Source organism: Bos grunniens, chromosome 3, assembly GCF_055505025.1.
Source record: "Bos grunniens cultivar Pamir isolate PY7600 chromosome 3, Bosgru_T2T1.0, whole genome shotgun sequence".
NCBI lineage: Eukaryota > Metazoa > Chordata > Mammalia > Artiodactyla > Bovidae > Bos > Bos grunniens.
The window spans coordinates 40,840,566-40,859,667 of NC_141167.1; the positions used below are offsets into that span (position 1 = coordinate 40,840,566).

Here is a 19,102-nt window from a genome sequence, read left to right on the forward strand (position 1 = left end):
ATTTTCAGAACATTTTAATTCTAGTTGTTACTGTTTTAAATTGGGAAATACTATATTCACTAAAAGCTGTGAAAAAAATTTTAATGTTTTTTAACAAAATGCAGTGACTGGAAAATGAGGGGAGGAGGTATTGAAACCTCTTATCATAACTGTGGATTTTTCTCCTTTTCCTTTCAGTTTTAGAAATTGTTGCTTTATATATTTTGAAGCTTTGTTAGGTGCACAGACATGATTGTTGATCCCCTTGATCTCTTTCTATTTATGAAATGACCATCATTATCCCTCTTTTCTAATAAACAGTATTTTCCTTCATTAGCAACTTATTCTGATGATCTTAATTTTCCCATCACCTATCAGGAAACTGGTTTATTCCAAAGAAAGTACTTTCTAATGGTCAGTTTTCCAAAGATGTAATGATCTGCCTCAATAAGAAACAAAAATTTGAAACAAAGTTTTTAAATCATAGAGTGAATTTGTAGTGATATTATATATAAATTTCAAATATGTTTCATCATTGGATTACATGCTTTTTGAAGTACTTTCTAAGCTTGACCTTCTGTAATTCTAATTAATTGTATATTATGACTACTTACATCTAATAATTAGATGAAATTGCTTATATATTTTTTATCTCATGAGTCTTTTTGTCTGTATATTGTCTATTCTTAACATGTCTCTTCTGATACGTACTCTGGTCTTTGTACTCTTAGACAATCTTGATAAAAAGCATGCTTATCATTTATTTGTCAACTATGTACAGTATTGTTTCTTTTTTGTTATGAAGTGTTGTTTAACTGTACCTATTAATATAATGTGTTCTCTCCTCAATTGGATTATAAGCTTTAACAACAGGATTGTATATTTTCCTTCCCTTCCCATCCTGACCCTCTGCCAAAATACTCAAAAAAACTGACAGAAACACTGAGCAGATAACATGGGTTTAATTAGTATTCTGTTTATTAAAAGATATCATTAGTTTGCTTGCACTAAGTGCTAAAGAGAAAGACTAGGTTTGGTGTTTTGCTGTTGAGACAGAAGGTATTGGAATTTTCAATTCTAGGGTTGAATGACAAGGAAAGAAACCTGTCACTTTTTGTACAGTGGCAAGATTAGTATATCATTGAACGTCCAGTGAATATGTTGAGTGTGTTAAGTAATAGTCATCTACCCTTTTTGGAGTTTATTTTTAATTCCATATATGTATATCATAAAGATAAAGTTTTGCTTTTATTTTCTTAAAGCAGTTCTTGGAACACCTCACAGCTTGCCACATCTGATGAATCCATCCATCTCCCCTGCATTTTTACCCTTGAATAAAGCACATCAGGTATATAAATAGCATTGAATTGAAACATAAAAAATTTGGAATGAATATTTTGTTTGTTCTTAACACTTAAAGTTCTCAAGGAATTAAATGAGTATTTTGTTTTTAAATAAAGTTCTTAGTAATAAATGTACCTACATAAAAACAGAACTCAATAAGGAAATCAAAGCAGCATCGCTTATATATTTATTGAGTCCTATTTGTAGGACATTAAGAAGTAAAGAGGTATATTTTGTGGTTTATTTTTCTAGAAATAAATCAGTAGCTCAAAGCAAGTCTGATATGGTTTTGACCCAAAAACTTACAGAAAGAAAAATAAATGAACAATAGCTCTATTCTTAAAACTTAATCAGTGTTATGCATGAGACAGGGTGCTCAGGGCTGGTGCACTGGGATGAGCCTGAAGGATGGGATGAGGAGGGAAGGGGGAGCGGGGTTCAGGATGGGGAACACATGTACACCCATGGCTGATTCATGTCAATGTATGGCAAAAACCACTACAATATTGTAAAGTAATTAGCCTCCAATTAAAATAAATAAATTAATTTAAAAAATCAGTGTTATAAAGATAATTTATATATGAGTGAAAAATATCTTTCTTACCTTTTTCAGATAAGTATTTTAAATATGTTTGTGTACATAAATATCCATAATATTGGAGATAAATATTACCTACTAATTTCAGGTGCTATTTAAGGCTGTATCCATATAGAAGCATAATTACAAATGAAACCTAATATTAGTATGAAATAGATGGTTGTTGTAGTTTGAGTAAATGAATGTCTGTTCCTAAACCCAACTTTTTTTAAATTTATTTTTTTAATTGAAGGATAATTGCTTTACAGAATTTTGTGGTTTTCTGTCATATGTTAACAGGAATCAGCCGTAGGTACACCCATGTCCCCTCCCTCCTGAACCTCCCTCCCTTCTGCCTCCCCATCCCACCCTCTAAATTGTCACAGATCCCCTGTTTGAGTTCCCTGAGTCATACACCAAATTCCCATTGGTTATCTATTTTACGAATGGTATTGTAAGTTTCCATGTTACTCTCTCCATACATCTTACCCTCTCCCTCCTCCCCTCCCCCCCGGGTCCATAGGTCTGTTCTCTATATCTGTTTCTCCATTGCTGCCCTCCAAATAAATTCATCAATACCATCTTTTTAGATTCCATATTTAGGCATCAGTATACAATATTTATATTTCTGTTTCTGACTTAGTTCACTCTGTGTAATAGGCTCTAGGTTTGTCCACCTCATCAGAACTGACTCAAAGTTGTTCCTTTTTATGGCTGAGCAGTATCCCATTTATATTTATTTATATATATATATATATGTAGCACAGTTTCTTTATGTATTCATCTGTCAATGGACATCTAGGTTGCATCCATGTTCTAGTTATTATAAATAGTGCTGCAATCAACACTGGGATACATGTGTCTTTTTCAGTTTTGGTTTCCTCAGGGTATATGTCTAGGAGTGATCTGGATTGTTAAATCATATGGTGGCTAAACCCAACTTTTTAAGGGAAAGGCCTATTATGTATTTTTCATTCTTAGAATCTAACATAGGACCTTATGCATTACTCATTCATTTACTCAACATGTACTAGACACTCTGTTAGCCATTTATGCTATAGCATTGTACAAAATATTCACAGTCCATGGGGTCGCATATAGAGAAAACAACCAGTTAATTACAGTAAGGTTTAAAGTGATATGGGAGAAGAGTCCAGAGTTTGACAATACTCATTTTACTTTAAAGACCAAATGTTTAAAATAAAGACTGAAAGAAGTCTTTCTTGGTGGCTCAGATGGTAAAGAATCCACCTGTAATGCAGAAGACCTAGGTTCAGTCCCTGGGTCTGGAAGATCCCCTGTAGAAGGGCAAGGCAAACTACTCCAGTATTCTTGCCTGGAGAATCCCATGGACAGGGAAGCCTGGTGGACTACAGTCCGTGGGGTCGCAAAGAGTCAGACACGACTGAGCGACTGACACAAAGACCAAACTGCTTAATATGGCCTTGAGGACCTGTCCAAACTGGCTTCCCCTGCCTCTCATACACCTTAGGTGTCCCTGTCCCAGCTATAGTGAACTGCTTTTGGTCCTTGAAGGACTTTCTTCTCTTCTCCTTAGGTCTTTGCTCCTGCTGTTCCTCCTGCTTGAAATCTTTCCCATCCCAACACCACCTCATTTCCCCAGACTTCACCTAGTTATTTCTCTGCAGCCTTCAGATCTCTGTGCGTGAGTTAGTTACTCAGGGAAACCTTCCTTGAATTTATCAGTCTAAATCAAGTTCCACTACTCTTTGTTCTCATCACTCCTTGTATTTTTCCTTCATACACTCATTGCCATTATTAATTGTATATTTTTATAATTAATGTCTCCCTTCCTCAGGGGACTGTAAGATCCATGAGGGCAGATCATATTGTTTTCCTCTCTATGTATCACAGTGCCTGGCATATAGAAGTGCTCAATAAATTTTTGCTGAATGAATAAAATGAGCAAATAAATGATTGAAAGATACTGATATCAAAGCCAGAAGGGAGTGAGGAAAAGGGAGAAAGGATGAAAGAAAAGAAGGAAGAAATGTGGAATTAGTTTCATGACTGCATGTTCACATCTGGTATGTTACTGAAAGAATTAATTAGTGTTGCCTGTAATTGGAAAGTAGGATAAGAAGCTGTTGCTTGTGCTCAGATCAATGGGGGAATTCAACTTTAAAATGAATTGGCTTACACAACAATTACCTCTTCAAAATTAAGCTAACTTAATGTTTTGTCATTTTCACAGAGCTCACTTATGGGTAATACTTCTAATTTATTTCTTCAGAATCTTTCTCATGTACCACTGGCTCAGCAACAGCTAATGAAGTTTGAGAATATACATACTAATAATGTAAGTATGGAATTTTTTGTTTTGAAATGAGTTCACCCCTTTTCTGTAGTCATGCTGTTGGTCAGGTGGTTTATGAATTTTCACATGTACAGTTTTTTTATTAGGTTATATCTTGCTGCCACTAGCAAAATTCTTTTTTCTTTTGCAGAAACCGGGCTTACTTGGAGAACCCCCAGCTATGGTACTTCAGACTGCCGTAGGGATAGGGTCACCGCTTCCATTGAAAACAGAGCTGGGCCATCTTGGAGAAGTACATAAAAGTAAATGATGTGTATTTGCTGAGACGTCAGTAAACAGTCAGATTTGAGATTTAAAGATAGTGTACCTGTATTCTACTTGTATTTACAGGAAGGTCAGATTTGAGTTTTTTTAATCATTTAAAGTTTCAAGAGCCCTCTGGGCTTTTCTATTTTTAACATTAGAATACTATTGATAAGTTATGTATTGATGGAGTTGCTTCTATGCCAAGATAAGACTTTCTCTGTTGGATATGCGTTAATATTTGATGATGATTCATAGAAGCATGAGGCAAAGACATAAATGCATTGAGACTGACATGCTGCCCACTGGGCTGACAGCACATTGCAGAGTGATCCATTTGACTTTTGCCTGGATGAAGAAACTGTTAGCTTTTATTAAGAAATATCTGGTAATTATAAATTTAAAGTTTGATTATTAAGAAATATCTGGTAATTGTAAAGTTAAAGTTTCATTGTTTGTATAACTTTTAAAATGTGAACTCCAACATAGTAGCAGAAAAAAATGATGTACTATGTACTTCTAAAATATGACAAATTTAAACAGAACAATTATTTTTCTTTTTAGAATAACACCATGGTAGTATACCAAGACTTCTTACTTGAGTGTGATTTTGAAAGGCATTTTCAGTTGGAAGTTTCACTGAAATTAGTTCAAAGTAAGGATGCTGAGGGGGAAAAAAGAGAAAAGCCGTCACGAGTGATTTTTTTTTTAAGTCAGTTAAATATAGGTAGCATGTTGAACCTCTTGTACATGAAGCCAAGTGAAATAGTTAAATGATCAATTCAGACTATTGAAATTGGGCAAAAGTTAAACCAGTATACAGACAGGTATAGAAATTTTTATGGTGTGATGAGTCCTAAAAATTAAATTTTGTATGCTTAAAAGCTTATGCAGATATTTGTTATTTATATTGGGTTAAATAACTAGCCAATTGCTTCAGCATTGTTGCTTTAAGAACACTGAAAATTAGAAGTGTCCAAGTAAATATATTGCTCAAAAATAGAACTAAGAATCTATCTACAAATAATAAGTACTAAAATTAAGAAATTTGTTTAGAGAATTTTTAAAGTCTAACTTTGATTTAATTACAATAGTTATCAAAACTAGTTCTTTTCGTTTAGCTTTGACCTATAGATTTTTTAAAAATGGAATGATTCAGAATTTTCCTATTAAAACTTCTATTCCTTTCAGAATTTCTTGTTAATCCCTGTAAATAAAAATGTAAAACTTTCATGTATTAAACTTTCATTTGGTGCTTATCCATTCACAAATATTGATGTTTTTTAAACCAGTGATGTGCTGATGTTTAAAAACCAACTCTCTGAGTTAAAAAAGAAATCTTGATTTGTAGTGTTTGTGGACTTTTGTTTGTAAACAGTCCAACCAAGGCTGATTTCAGGTTACCCATGCAAAGATGTTGAACTCAGGAGCTGGGAGGAGACAGTGTATTTGACTCATGAGTTGGTACAAGTCAGCTGACTAAATATAATTATTGGATTAATGTAACTTTAATAATTTTTGACTGTCAGGGAATTTTTTTAAACTGAAGACTTATTTAATTATTCCCTTCAAACATAGAAGCTGGCAAATTACAGTGGGCATTTTTTTTTTTAAAGGCACTGATATAACTTAAATGCAAAAACGTACATGCTGTTAACTTCTAAAGTGTGCAATTAAAACTTGGAATGAAAGAGTATAGTATCCTTGAGATTATACTGAAAGTTGCTGAAATAGGAAAAGTGTGATTCCTATTAGAGGTTTTTGTTTTTCCATACAAGATGCTGCTAATCTACAACCTTTAACCTCACATTTTAAATTTAACTGTTTTCTAATAGATTAAAAAATAGGTTTCTGCACATTTTGCGCACAACTTGACAAAATCAAAAGGACTATTGTGAATAAGCCTCATCTAACCAAAATTTTTTGCATTTATGATTCACAGCAGCACCTAATTTGATTCCAACTCAAACAACTATAACAACTGGCATGGGCATGTTACCGTTCCTTCCAAATCAGCACATTGCTGGACAAGCTGGACCAGGGCATGGGAGCACTCAGGAGAAACAGCCAGCATTGGTGGGAATGGCAGAAGGAAATTTCTCAGGGTCACAGACTTATCTGCAGAGCTTTCCAAACCTTACTGCTGGTGGCTTGCTCACAGGACATCAAAAGCAACAACAAAGTCAGCCAAAAGGCCTGGAGATAAGTTCAGGGGTAAGAAAACTCTGTGTGTGTGTGTGTGTGTAAAAGAGAGAGTGTGTGCATGCATGCATACACATACATATAAATGCACACATGTATCTACATGAAGTATATATATGTATACTACATGTGTGTGTATACTACCAAGGAATATGTATATATTCCTTTTTAATTGTATCTTAAATGATTCTAATTCTAGAGTATTTAATTTTTTGGTTATTTTACAGGTGTTATAATTTATAAAGCATCAAGTAATCTGAACTATTTTTGTATTTCAAAAGAAGTTGATAATATACTTAAAGTATATATTACAAACTGCATAATTCCTATGTCAATGACATGCTGACTGTTTTCATAGTGTGCATTTGCTTCTCAAAAGAAGAAAATATTGGACCCTTAAAAAAAGCTATTATTATAAACAAAAATCTGTCTTTTGATAAGTTATGCCAAATGATGTTTGGGATTCTGCTTAATTACTTGCCAGTTTGTAAATAAAATATATGTATAAAATGTTTTTTAAATCTATCATTATAAAATGTTTAAATATGAATTCTTTATTCCTGTAAGTGTTTGCTTTTCTAAAAGTCTTGGGATGTGCATAATTTTCAAATATACAGTAATATAGGTTCAAAATTTTGTAGTTTAGGAAAGCATAGGAGTACCATTAATACTTATCCAATTATATAATATTCTTTATAAGAATTTCTTAGTAAATGATAATGCTAATCTTTAAAATACAATATTATTTCTAAAATATATATATTTTGTAGCTAATTAAGTATTATTTTAATATTTAAAAGTAGAATAAATTCTAGTTTATCTGAAAGATTTCAAAGCTAGTTATTAATCTCTGGTGTGTTCAAAAGAACCTAATCTTGGTTTTAATTCTGGAGGATTTTACTCGAATTTATTGGTTCATAAACCACTGACATTTGTAAATATTATAATTGGTAGGTAGAATAAAGTACATTTAATTTAATTTTTTATTTGTGTCTTGAAATACCATTTTGAGCAAACTTCAGGAGATGGTGAAAGACAGGGAAGCCTGGCATTCTGCAGTCCATGGGGTCGCAAAGAGTCTGACATGACAACAACAAAAAATATTGTTTGATTTAGAAGTGACACGTGAGGGAAAAAATTCTTGTAATTGGCTGTATTCAAATCTCAAAATGATACTGTTGACTTTGTAAGAGGTTTTGTTGTCACCTAGTCATGACAGGAGGTATGGGTAGAATACCTATAATTGTTCATTGAGAAAGCTAAGGTGGTTCTTCATAGAATGAAGAATTTTAAATGTTTATTTGAAGGATTAATTGCTTAAGTTATTGAGGGAAGTTAAATAAAACTCATATATAAATACTCTGTTTCTTTTTGCACAGACTTCCTAATGCATGGAAGGCACCAGGACAACGGTACCTAACCTTCCTGGTACCAGGGACTGGTTTCATGGAACACAGTTTTTTCCATGGCTGGGGGAGTGGGGGTGGTTTTGAGATGATCCAAGTGCGTTACATTTATTGTGCACTGCATTTCTATTATTACATCAGCTCCACCACAATGCATCAGGCATTAGATCCCAAAGGCTGGGGACCTGTGCACTAGGGTCTTTAGAAAAACTGGACTTGAGATATTCACATAATGGACAAGTGAAAGTGTATCTGGTAGAAGACAGCTGAAGTAGGGCAGAGCTAGAAAACAAGTCCCGCGATGAAGAACTGAGGGAAATAGATATATGGAACTTGGCAAGGGTTGACCAGCTGTCATTTTAATTGATGTTTAAAAATAAAAAATTCACAAACTAGTCTAATCACATAGTATTTTATGTTTCTTTAGTGGGCAGAATTAGTCTAATAAGTATGACAAACAATAAAGCTGATTTAGGCTTAATATAACACAAACAATTGAAGTTTTAAAACAAAGAAAAAGTTCACACTTTCACAAAGATATGAATGTCATATCACTGAAGGCAATTATGCAGACCCTGGTGAACACCTGTACATATTGTTGTAGAAGTGATTCTTCTCTCCTGAAAATAGGGACTTGCTTGGACCAGGTAATTTCAAAATATGTTTTCTAATTATGTAGCAAGATTTTGGACTTTGTTAAACAGTTGGTTAAATTTGGATGCAGAGTTTTAGACCTGCATCTTTTACATTATGTTGATTAGTGATTCTTGATTCTTTCTGTCAGAATCACCACTATAGGTGTCAAGGGTTGGACTCTATCTTCCTCAGCCCTGAGAATTTGATTCAGAGAGATATGGGTGAGATCTGAATTTTAAGTGTACAACTCAGTGGCGTTAAGTACATTCACATTGTTTTACAACTATTGCTACTATCCATCTCCAGAACTTTCTCATCATGCCATACTGCAGCTCTGTACCCATTCACCAACTCTCCCATTTTCCCTTCTACCCAGCCCCCAATAAGCACTGTTTACTTTCTGTCTCAGAATTTGACTGTTCTAAGTACCCAATGTAAGTGGAATGATACAAGACTTAATGACATTACTCTTCAGTGGTCATCCATGTTGTAGCATGAATTGTATTGGAATTTCCTTATTTTAAAGGTTGACTAGTATTCCATTGTATTTATATACTACATTTTGTTTATCCATTCATTTATTGATGGACATTTGGATTGTTTCCATCTTTCAGTTCAGTTCAGTTTCTCAGTCGTGTCTGACTCTCTGCGACCCCATGGACTGCAGCACACCAGGCCTGTCTGTCCATCACCAACTCCCGGAGTCTACTCAGACTCATCTCCATTGAGTTGGTGATGCCATCCAACCATCTTATCCTCTGTTGCTCCTTTTCCTCTCACCTTCAATCTTTCCCAGCATCAGGGTCTTTTCAAATGAGTCAGATCTTCACATCAGGTGGCCACAGTATTGGAGTTTCAGCTTCAATATCAGTAGGCTCTTGTGAATAATGCTGCTATGAACATTAGTATATAAATATCTGTTTGAGTCTGTTTTCAGTTCTTTGGGGTATTTACCCAGAAGTGGAATTAGGGGAATCACATGGAATATCAGTTTAGTTCATTCGTTCAGTTGTGTCTGATCCTTGGTGACCCCATGGACTGCAGCACGCCAAGTTTCCCTGTCCATCACCAACTCCTGGGGCTTGGTCAAACTCATGTCCAAGTCAGTTATCCTCTGTCATCCCCTTCTCCTCCTGCCGTCAATCTTTCCCAGCATCAAGATCTTTTCTAATTTTTTGAGGAACTGCCATTCTATTTTCCATAGCAGCTGTACCATTTTATGTTTCACCCTCAAAGCATGAGGGTTTTGGTTTCTCTACATCCTCACCAACATCGTCTCTCATTGTGGTTTTGAATTTGCATTTCTCCAGTGATTAGTGATGTTAAAAGCCTCTTCATATGCATATTGGTCACCTGTATATCTTCTTTACAAAAATGTCTACTCAGATTCTTTGCTATTGAGTTCCTGTATATGGTTTGCAAATATGTTCTCCTGTTAACCTTTTAGTCTTGTTGTTTCCTTTGCTGTAGAGAAACTCTTTAGTTTTTTGTTCAGTCACTAAGTCGTGTCTGACTCTGCAACCCCATGGACTGTAGTATGCCGGTTTAGCTTTTTAGCTCTTGCTTAGTTCTGCTTTTGTTGTCTATACTTTGGTACCGTAAAATGATATTAAAAAATGATTACTAAGACCAATGTCAAGTAGCTTTTCCTCTATAATTTCTTGTAGTTTTATGCATTCAGGTCTTATTTTTAAGTCTTTAATCCAGTTTGAGTACATTTTTGTGTATTGTGTAAGATCAGGATCCAGAGTCATTTTTTTTCCATATTGACATGCAGTTTCCCCAACACCATTTATTAAAGAGAGTATCCTTTACCCATGTGTGTTCTTGGTGCCCATTTCAAATGCTAGTTGACCACATATATGTGGCTTTATTTCTGGGCTCTATTTTTTTCATAATTCAGTATGTCTGTTTTTATGTATGTACCATACTGTTTGATGACTATAGTTTTGTAATATAGTTTGGAAACAGGAAGCATGATCCTGCCAGCTTTGAATTTTTCCTCAAGATTGTGTTGGCAAATCAGGACCTTTTGAAGTTCCACATAAATTTTAGGATTGTTTGTTCTATTTCTGTGAAAAGTGTCATCGAAATCCTGACAGGGATTGCTTTGAATTTGTAGATCACTTTGGGCAGTGTGGGCATTTTAACAATATTAATTCTTCCAATCTGTAAATCCAAGATATCTTTCCAGTTATTTGTGTAACTTTCAATTTCTTTCATCAAAGTCATATAGTTTGCAGTATAGATCTTTCACCTCCTTGGCTAAATTTATTCCAAAGTATTTTACTCTTTTTGGTGGTATTATAACTAGCATTGTTTTCATAATTTCTTTTTGAATAGTTCATTGTTAGTATATAGAAATGCGATGGATGCCAACAGAGATGGTTTAATTCCTTCCTTTTTGATTTAGATGCCTTTTATTTCCTTGTTCTTACAAAATTATTCTGGCAGACTTCTAATACTGTGGTGACTAAAAGTAGTAAAAGTGGGCATACTTGTCATGTTCTTGATCTTAGAGGAAAAGCTATCATGTTAACTGTGGAGTTGTCCTTTATATATAGCTTTTATTATGTTGAGGTATATAGATTTCTCTATGCTGGAAAAGGTCAGTTTTCATTCCAATCCCAAAGAAAGGCAATGTCAAAGAATGCTCAAACTACCACACAGTTGCATTCATCTCACACGCTAGTAAGGTAATGCTCAAAATTCTCCAAGCCAGGCTTCAGCAATACGTGAACCATGAAATTCCAGATGTTCAAGCTGGTTTTAGAAAAGGCAGAGGAACCAGAGATCAAATTGCCAACATCTGCTGGATCATGGGAAAAGCGAAAGAGTTCCAGAAAAACATCTAGTTCTGCTTTATTGACTATGCCAAATCCTTTGACTGTGTGGATCACAATAAACTGTAGAAAATTCTGAAAGAGACGGGAATACCAGACCACTTGACCTGCCTCTTGAGAAACCTATATGGAGGTCAGGAAGCAACAGTTAGAACAGGACATGGAACAACAGACTGGTTCCAAATAGGAAAAGGAGTACGCCAAGGCTGTATATTGTCACCCTGCTTATTTAACTTATATGCAGAGTACATCATGAGAAACGCTGGGCTGGAAGCAGCACAAGCTGGAATCAAGATTGCCGGGAGAAATATCAATAATCTCAGGTATGCAGATGACACCACGTTATGGCAGAAAGTGAAGAGGAACTCAAAAGCCTCTTGATGAAAGTGAAAGAGGAGAGTGAAAAAGTTGGCTTAAGGCACAACATTCAGAAAACCAAGATCATGGCATCTCGACCCATCACTTCATGGGAAATAGATGGGGAAACAGTGGAAACAGTGTCAGACTTTATCTTTTTGGGCTCCAAAATCACTGCAGATGGTGATTGCAGCCATGAAATTAAAAGACGCTTACTCCTTGGAAGGAAAGTGATGACCAACCTAGATAGCATATTAAAAAGCAGAGACATTACTTTGCCAGCAAAGATCCATCTAGTCAAGGCTATGGTTTTTCCAGTGGTCGTGTATGGATGTGAGAGTTGAACTGTGAAGAAAGCTGAGCACCAAAGAATTGATGCTTTCGAACTGTGGTGTTGGAGAAGACTCTTGAGAGTCCCTTGGACTGCAAGGAGATCCAACCAGTCCATTCTAAAGGAGATCAGTCCTGGGTGTTCATTGGAAGGACTGATGCTGAAGCTGAAACTCCAATACTTTGGCCACCTCATGGGAAGAGTTGACTCATTGGAAAAGACCCTGATGCTGGGAGGGATTGGGGGCAGGAGGAGATGGGGATGACAGAGGATGAGATGGCTGGATGGCATCACCGACTTGATGGACATGAGTTTGGGTAAACTCCAGGCGTTGGTGATGGACAGGGAGGCTTGGCGTGCTGCAATTCATGGGGTCGCAAAGAGCCAGATGAGACTGAGTGACTGAACTGAACTGATGCTCAATTTGTTCAAACTTTTGATCATGAAATGATGTGAATTTTGTCCAGTATATTTTTTATATCTATTAAGACAGTCATATGGTTTTATCCTTTATTATGTTTATGTGGTGTATCACATTTATTGATTAGCCTGTGTTGAACCATTATTGTGTCCCAGGGATAAATCCCACTTGATCATGGTGTACAACCCTTTTAATGTGTTGTTTAATTCAGGTTGCTAGTATTTCATTCAGGACTGCTAGTACTGTGTTGAGGATTTTTGTATATGTGTTCATCAGGGATATTGGCCTGTGTTTTTCTTTTCTTGTAATGTTTGTGTATAGCTTTGGTTTGAGAGCAATGCTGGCCTTATAAAATAGATTAGGAGGTATTCTTTCCTCTTCAGTTTTGGGAAGAGTTTCATAAGGATTGATGTTAATTCTTCTTTAAATCTTTGGTACAATTCACGAGTGAAACCACTTGGTCCTGGGCTCTTCCTTGTTGTCAGGTATTTGATTACTCCTTACTCATTATTGGTCTGTTCATATTTTCTGTTTCTTCTTGATTCAGTCTTGGTACCTTGTATGTTTCTGGAAATTTATCCACTTTTCCCCTTAGGTTGGCATGTATTTGTTGGTAATAATTGCTTATGGTCCTTTGTATTTCTGTGGTATCTGTAGTTTTAATGTCTCGTCTTCCATTTGTAACTGCAGTTGACCCTTGACAAAGCGGTTAGGAGTAGTGACAGCCAAGCACTCAAAAATCCATGTAACTGAAACAGTTTGGATAGAATCAGGACTCTTTTTTTTTTTTAATTAAAAATATTTTTAATTTCTTTTACAAAAAATTTTTGGTTGTGCTGGGTCTTTGTTGTGGTGCACGGGCTCTTCGTTGCTGTAATGGGCTTTCTCTAGTTGTGTGAGCAGGGGCTGCTCCCTGGTTGCAGTATGCAAGCTTCTCATTGTGGAAGCTACTCTTGTGGCTGAGCACGGGCTCTAGGGCATATAAGCTGAGCAGTTACAGCATGCAGGCTCAGTAGTTGTGGGCATGAGCTTAGTTGTCCCACAGCATGTGGGATCTAAGTTCCTGGACCAGGGATTGAACCCGTGTCCCCTGCATTGGCAGACAGATTGTTGACCACTGGACCACCAGGGAGGTCCCTCAGGGACCCTTTTTGATTACACATGTTGTGATCTCTAATTGAACACAAACTTCCCCATGCTTAGTTAATTCAAAGATCTGTAAAATGAAAATATAGGTATTATGTTTGCTTTTAAGAAATCCATGTGTGAACCTGCACAATTCAAACTCTTGTTCAGGAGTCAATGATATTTACTTGAGTCCTCTCTTTCTCTTGGTTAGTGTAGCCAAATGTGTCTATTTTGTATATCTTTTCAAAATATCTGCACTTAATTTCATTGATCTGTCTTTATAGGGCTATTTCATTTATTTCTGTTCTGATCTTTATTATTTCCTTTTTCTGCTAATTTTGGGCATAATTTGTTCTTTTACTAGTAACTTGAGGTGTAAATTTAGATTGTTTCTCTGAGATCTTTCTTTTTTCTTCATGTAGACATTTATTGCCATAAACTTATCTTTAAAGCTGCTTTTTCTGCGTTGCATAAGTTTTGATTTGTGGTGTTTCCATTTTCATTTGTCTCAAGATGCTTTTTGATGTCTCCTTTGATTTCTTCTTTGGCTTATTGGTTGTTCAAGAGTATGTTATTAAATTTGTACATATCTCTGAATTGGTTGTCAGAACAACCCTTGATATGATTTCAGTACTCTTAAATTTGTTAAGATTTGTTTTGTGGCCCAACATATGATCTTTTTTTTTTTTTTGGCTTCTGTTTTTTCATCTCTAAGAAATGGTTGACAAATCTAGTATTATGAAGCTTTTTACCTAAGTTTTTCTTTTAAGATTTTTAGTTTTAGCTCCTACTGTTAGGTCTTTGATCCATTTTGAGTTAATTTTTATATATGGTGTTTGGTGAAGATCCACTTCATTCTTTTATGTGGATATGTAGTTTACCCATTTTTGTTGAAAAGACTGCCTCACTGTATAGTTCTGACACTCATGGAAAATCATTTTATCATATATACAGTAATTTATTTCTGAGCTTGCTATCCGAATCCTTTGGTTTATATGTCTGTCTTTATGCTAGTATCATACTATTGCAATTACTACAGCTGTGTTATAAGTTCAAAATTTAAAAAATATGAGCCTTCCATTCTCATTCATCTTTTTCAATATTATTTTTACTGTTTGGAGTCCTTTGATATTTCATGTCAGTTTTAGGATTGAATTTTCTATTTCTGCCCACAAAAGTTAGAATTTTGATAGGGGTTGGTTATATTGAATTTGTAGATCCCTTTGGTTTGTATTGAAATTTTAACAATATTAAATCTAATACATGAAAATAGGATGTTCTTTTATTTATGTCTTTAGTTTCTTTCAGCAATATTTTGTAATTTTAAAAAATATTTATTAATATTTATTTATTTGGCTGCACTGAGTCTTAGTTGGAACTTGTGGGATCTAGAAATAAGGTGTGGGATTTGTTTCTTCTTGTGAGCATGAATTCTCTCCTGATTCAAATAAGAAGGTTGTACAAGATGACCTTTAGTTCTCTTTCAGTTCTAAAGTTCTATGGTTCTAGAATGGTTTTTTAAAAAACTAATTGGAAAAATAGTAGCAGGTGAAATGGATCATTTTAATCAGTATCCATAACTATTTCATAAATTTATAGCTTTAAACATTGTTTCACAAATTTTTGTTACACTAAACCACATTTATTGAAGAATAAGTATTTCTCTACACTTTCTGCATCTTAATTTTCTTTTTTTTTTTTTTTGCCAAGCGCGCACTGGTTTATTGCCCAAACCTCGCATGCATTTTAATTTTCTTTTACCTCTCATTAAGCACTCACTCTCTTTTTTTGATAAATAGGCTGCCTCTAAGAATCAGACTTCACTCTTGGGAGAGCCACCAAAAGAAATTCGGCTCAGTAAAAATCCATACTTGAACTTGGCAAGTGTGTTGCCCAGTGTGTGCTTATCATGTAAGTGAGAAGCTCACTATTAGTATTTTGGAGTTGTACTGAATACTTTTCATAATGAATTTTACTTTAATTTTTAACTTAATGAAAGCAAATAATGCCTGTTGACCAGCTAAAGTCTAAGTTATGACCTTAGTCCTTAAATTGAAAGAATAATTAAAGCTTTTAAAGTACATTCTATTTTATTTAAGGAAAACATCTTTCGTAATATTTTCTTAAACATATGTTTATTGAATTGCTTGATTCATAATTGAATTGCATAATTGATTCCATTATAAATTATGATTACATTGTGATTCCATTATGAGTTATAATGGAATCATGATTGAAAATAATTGGATAAAGGAATTATTTGGCAGTGCTATAATTCTTTATAACACATATAGAATCATATTTCTAAAATATGAAGTTCAATCTTCTGCATTATCTAATATATTGAGTGTATTTGCCAAATACTCTCAATATATTAGTTACTAATAATCGGCAGAAGTGGAATTCTCATTTGCATTTTTAAAGGACCTCCTAATGCCTTCAATTAGTAAATTAAAACTATTAATTCAAATATAATTTTAAGGAAAAAATCACAAATGTGTTGTTTTCTAGGCACTAAGATATTCACTGCAGCATTGGTTTTCAATAATGAAAAACTGGAAAGTGCCTTAATGGTCATCAATAGGGGAATGATTAAATAGTTTGTCATAAAGTGAAATATATAGTTGAGGAAGCACTACATATACTAATATTAAATGATCTCTAAAGCAAATTGTTGAATACAAGAAACAAATGTGTTCATAGATTGATTCCATTTGTTTATTTAAAGCTATGTATTCTTTTATGCATGTACTTGAATGTGTAAATGCATAAAGTTAAATCTGAGAAAATACTAAGCTGTTACTTCTGGGAAAGAGAATAAAATTGGATGAAAAGAGATGAAAGATGAATTTTGTTTTTAATATACATTCTTTGTATTTTATGAAGTATCCTCTTGAACCTAACCATTAATTTATAATTTTTTAAAGCCAGAAAGAATTTAATGTGCTTCTGGTATGAAAGAAAGAAAGAGTTAGTCACTCAGTCATGTCTGAGTCTTTGTGACCCCATAGACTGTAGCCTGCCAGGCTCCTCTGTCCATGGGATTTCCCAGGCAAGAATACTGGAGTGAGTTGACATTCCCTTCCCCGGGGTATCTTCTCAACCCAGGTATTAAACTCTGGTCTCCTGCATGGCGGGCAGATTCTTTATCATCTGAGCCACCAAGGAAGTAGGCTTCTGGTATGCCTACTCTATTTTTATCTAGTCTAAAATTTGATGGTTTCAACTGTTGCATTAATAAGAATGGTTAATTTACATTTTGAATGCCTCACTTTAGAGATTAGATGTATACTTTTTAAATGTTTCCATCAAGATTATTACTCATAGAGCAGGTTTCCATTTTTAGTTGTTTTAAACAAACTAGATAATATCATATACTGTATATATATTTTCCCCTAGGAATAATAAAGGGCTTCCCAGGTGGCACTAGTGGTAAAGAACCTGCCTGCCAATTTGACCCTGGGTCGGGAAGATTCCCTGGAGGAGGAAACAGCAACCCACTCCAGTGTTCTTGCCTGGAGAATCCCATAGACAGAGGAGCCTGGTGGAATGCAGTCCTTAGGGCACACAGAGTCAGACACAACTGAAGCAACTTAGCACACACACAAGAATAATAAATGTAGATCTTTACTGGCAAACTAAAATTTGTGTTCTACTTGAGAATATGCTGAATTAATGGGTTTTGTACTCTGTAATTATTAATAAAACAAGCTAACTAAAATTTATATATTGATTTTGCCTTAAGCCCCTGCAAGTAAAACCACTGTGCAGAAGACTGGAATTGCAAGCAACATTCTGGATACAATCTCTCAGGGAAATGAATCACAACACACATTGGAGAAGTGCATTGCTTATTCTCAGCCTTTTGGTGATTATGCACAGGTACCTCATTCTCAGGTTTTGATGATATATAGAACAATTGCTTCAACTATATACTGAATTCACTGTATATGAAACTGTGATTCTTGTAACGTCATAAGGCAGTAAAGTTGCACTGATTTATGCAGTATTTCTTGCCCACTGTATGTAGCTGTAGGACATGTTCAGAAGATTGCTAAGTATGATTTTGCCCTAGACATTTGTTCACATTGTTTACACTAGTGGACAGCGAACTGCAGGGCCAATCCAGCCCACAATCACAACCTGTTGTTTTAAAATAAAGTTTTATTGGGATACATCCACATCCATTTGTTTGCATGTTCTCTATGATACTGTTGTGCTACAATGTCAGAGTTGAGTAGTTACAGCAGAGACTATGTGGCCCACGAGATTAGATATTTACTATCTGGCTCTTTACAGAACAATTCTGCTGACCTCTGGTTTACACCGGTGTAGACCTGACTAAGAAACCTAAGGAAATACCTCTGTTCTTATTCACTGCTTATGGATGTGGATACATGATCATAACTAGCACTGTTATGACTATTAAATGACTATGACTAGCACTATTTTGACTATTAAAACAGTCAAAAACATTAAAATATTACATTCAAAAGACACACCGTGTCATTACTTAAATATGTTCATTTTTATTTTCGGGCTTTTCTCCTTCAGCTTATTCTTAGTGGTTTTAACACTCAGAATGTATAATCATGTATACTATATGACCTTATGTAATAACAAGAGTCTTAAAAACTAACAATTCTGATTCTTTCTTATTTCTCACAGCAGTTACCTCCTCAGCTCTCTCCTGTCTATGGGAGCAATACTTACACTTTGCTTTCTTTAGAACAACTGTGTTGGTCTCTAATAAACTTAGAAAAGAAAACCTATACAAATTCACTTAGAAGAGTTGATGTCTGAATATGTTTTTGTGATAGGATACTAGAAACACAGGTCAAATGAATTCTGTAGAAATAGTGAAGCTGGATATAATAAAGTCTCCTATATGCTTGTGGAAAAGATGGAGAAATATGAATCGGAAGATGATGCAATTAGATGGCAACATACCTATATTTAAGGAACAATAATGAATTGATGCAGTCTGGAATGCATCCTCTTCTGTGCTTCATAAGGCTTCATCTTTGTTCCCTTATTTGTTAACGTTTTAAGTAATGCTTAGGTAAGGATATTAATTGTATGCTGATTATATTTACAAGTGACAAAGGCAAGAAATCATCAGAGGTGTGTAAAATCATCTATGAATAATTTATAGTTTTGAAAATTATAAATAACCTAAAATCCCAATAGTCTGCAGACTGAAGAAAAAAATTGTCATATTTATATCAGGAACTATAATGCATATATTAAAAATCATGTAAATCTATATATAAATGCATGATAAATTTTCATAATTT

At 34.7% G+C, this 19,102-nt stretch overlaps 1 protein-coding gene across 13 annotated transcripts in view; it reads left to right on the forward strand.

Annotated features, from left to right (window-relative positions):
- The window catches only part of RAVER2 (ribonucleoprotein, PTB binding 2), a 137,263-nt gene that overhangs the window by 71,010 nt on the left and 47,151 nt on the right, over positions 1-19,102 (forward strand). For 2 of the 13 annotated variants that reach the window (XR_015160213.1, XR_015160214.1), the window contains exons 6-11: positions 1,242-1,327; positions 4,116-4,220; positions 4,369-4,572; positions 6,424-6,695; positions 15,605-15,716; positions 17,551-17,687. Coding sequence is in view for 7 of the 13 variants with exons in the window: in XM_086390392.1 (XP_086246518.1) it covers positions 1,242-1,327; positions 4,116-4,220; positions 4,369-4,480; positions 6,424-6,695; positions 15,605-15,716; positions 17,551-17,687 (824 nt within the window). In the remaining 6 variants the exon portion in view is untranslated. The remainder of the gene's footprint in view (positions 1-1,241; positions 1,328-4,115; positions 4,221-4,368; positions 4,573-6,423; positions 6,696-15,604; positions 15,717-17,550; positions 17,688-19,102) is intronic. The other 11 variants (XR_015160211.1, XM_086390388.1, XR_015160212.1 and 8 more) reach the window with 8 other exon arrangements.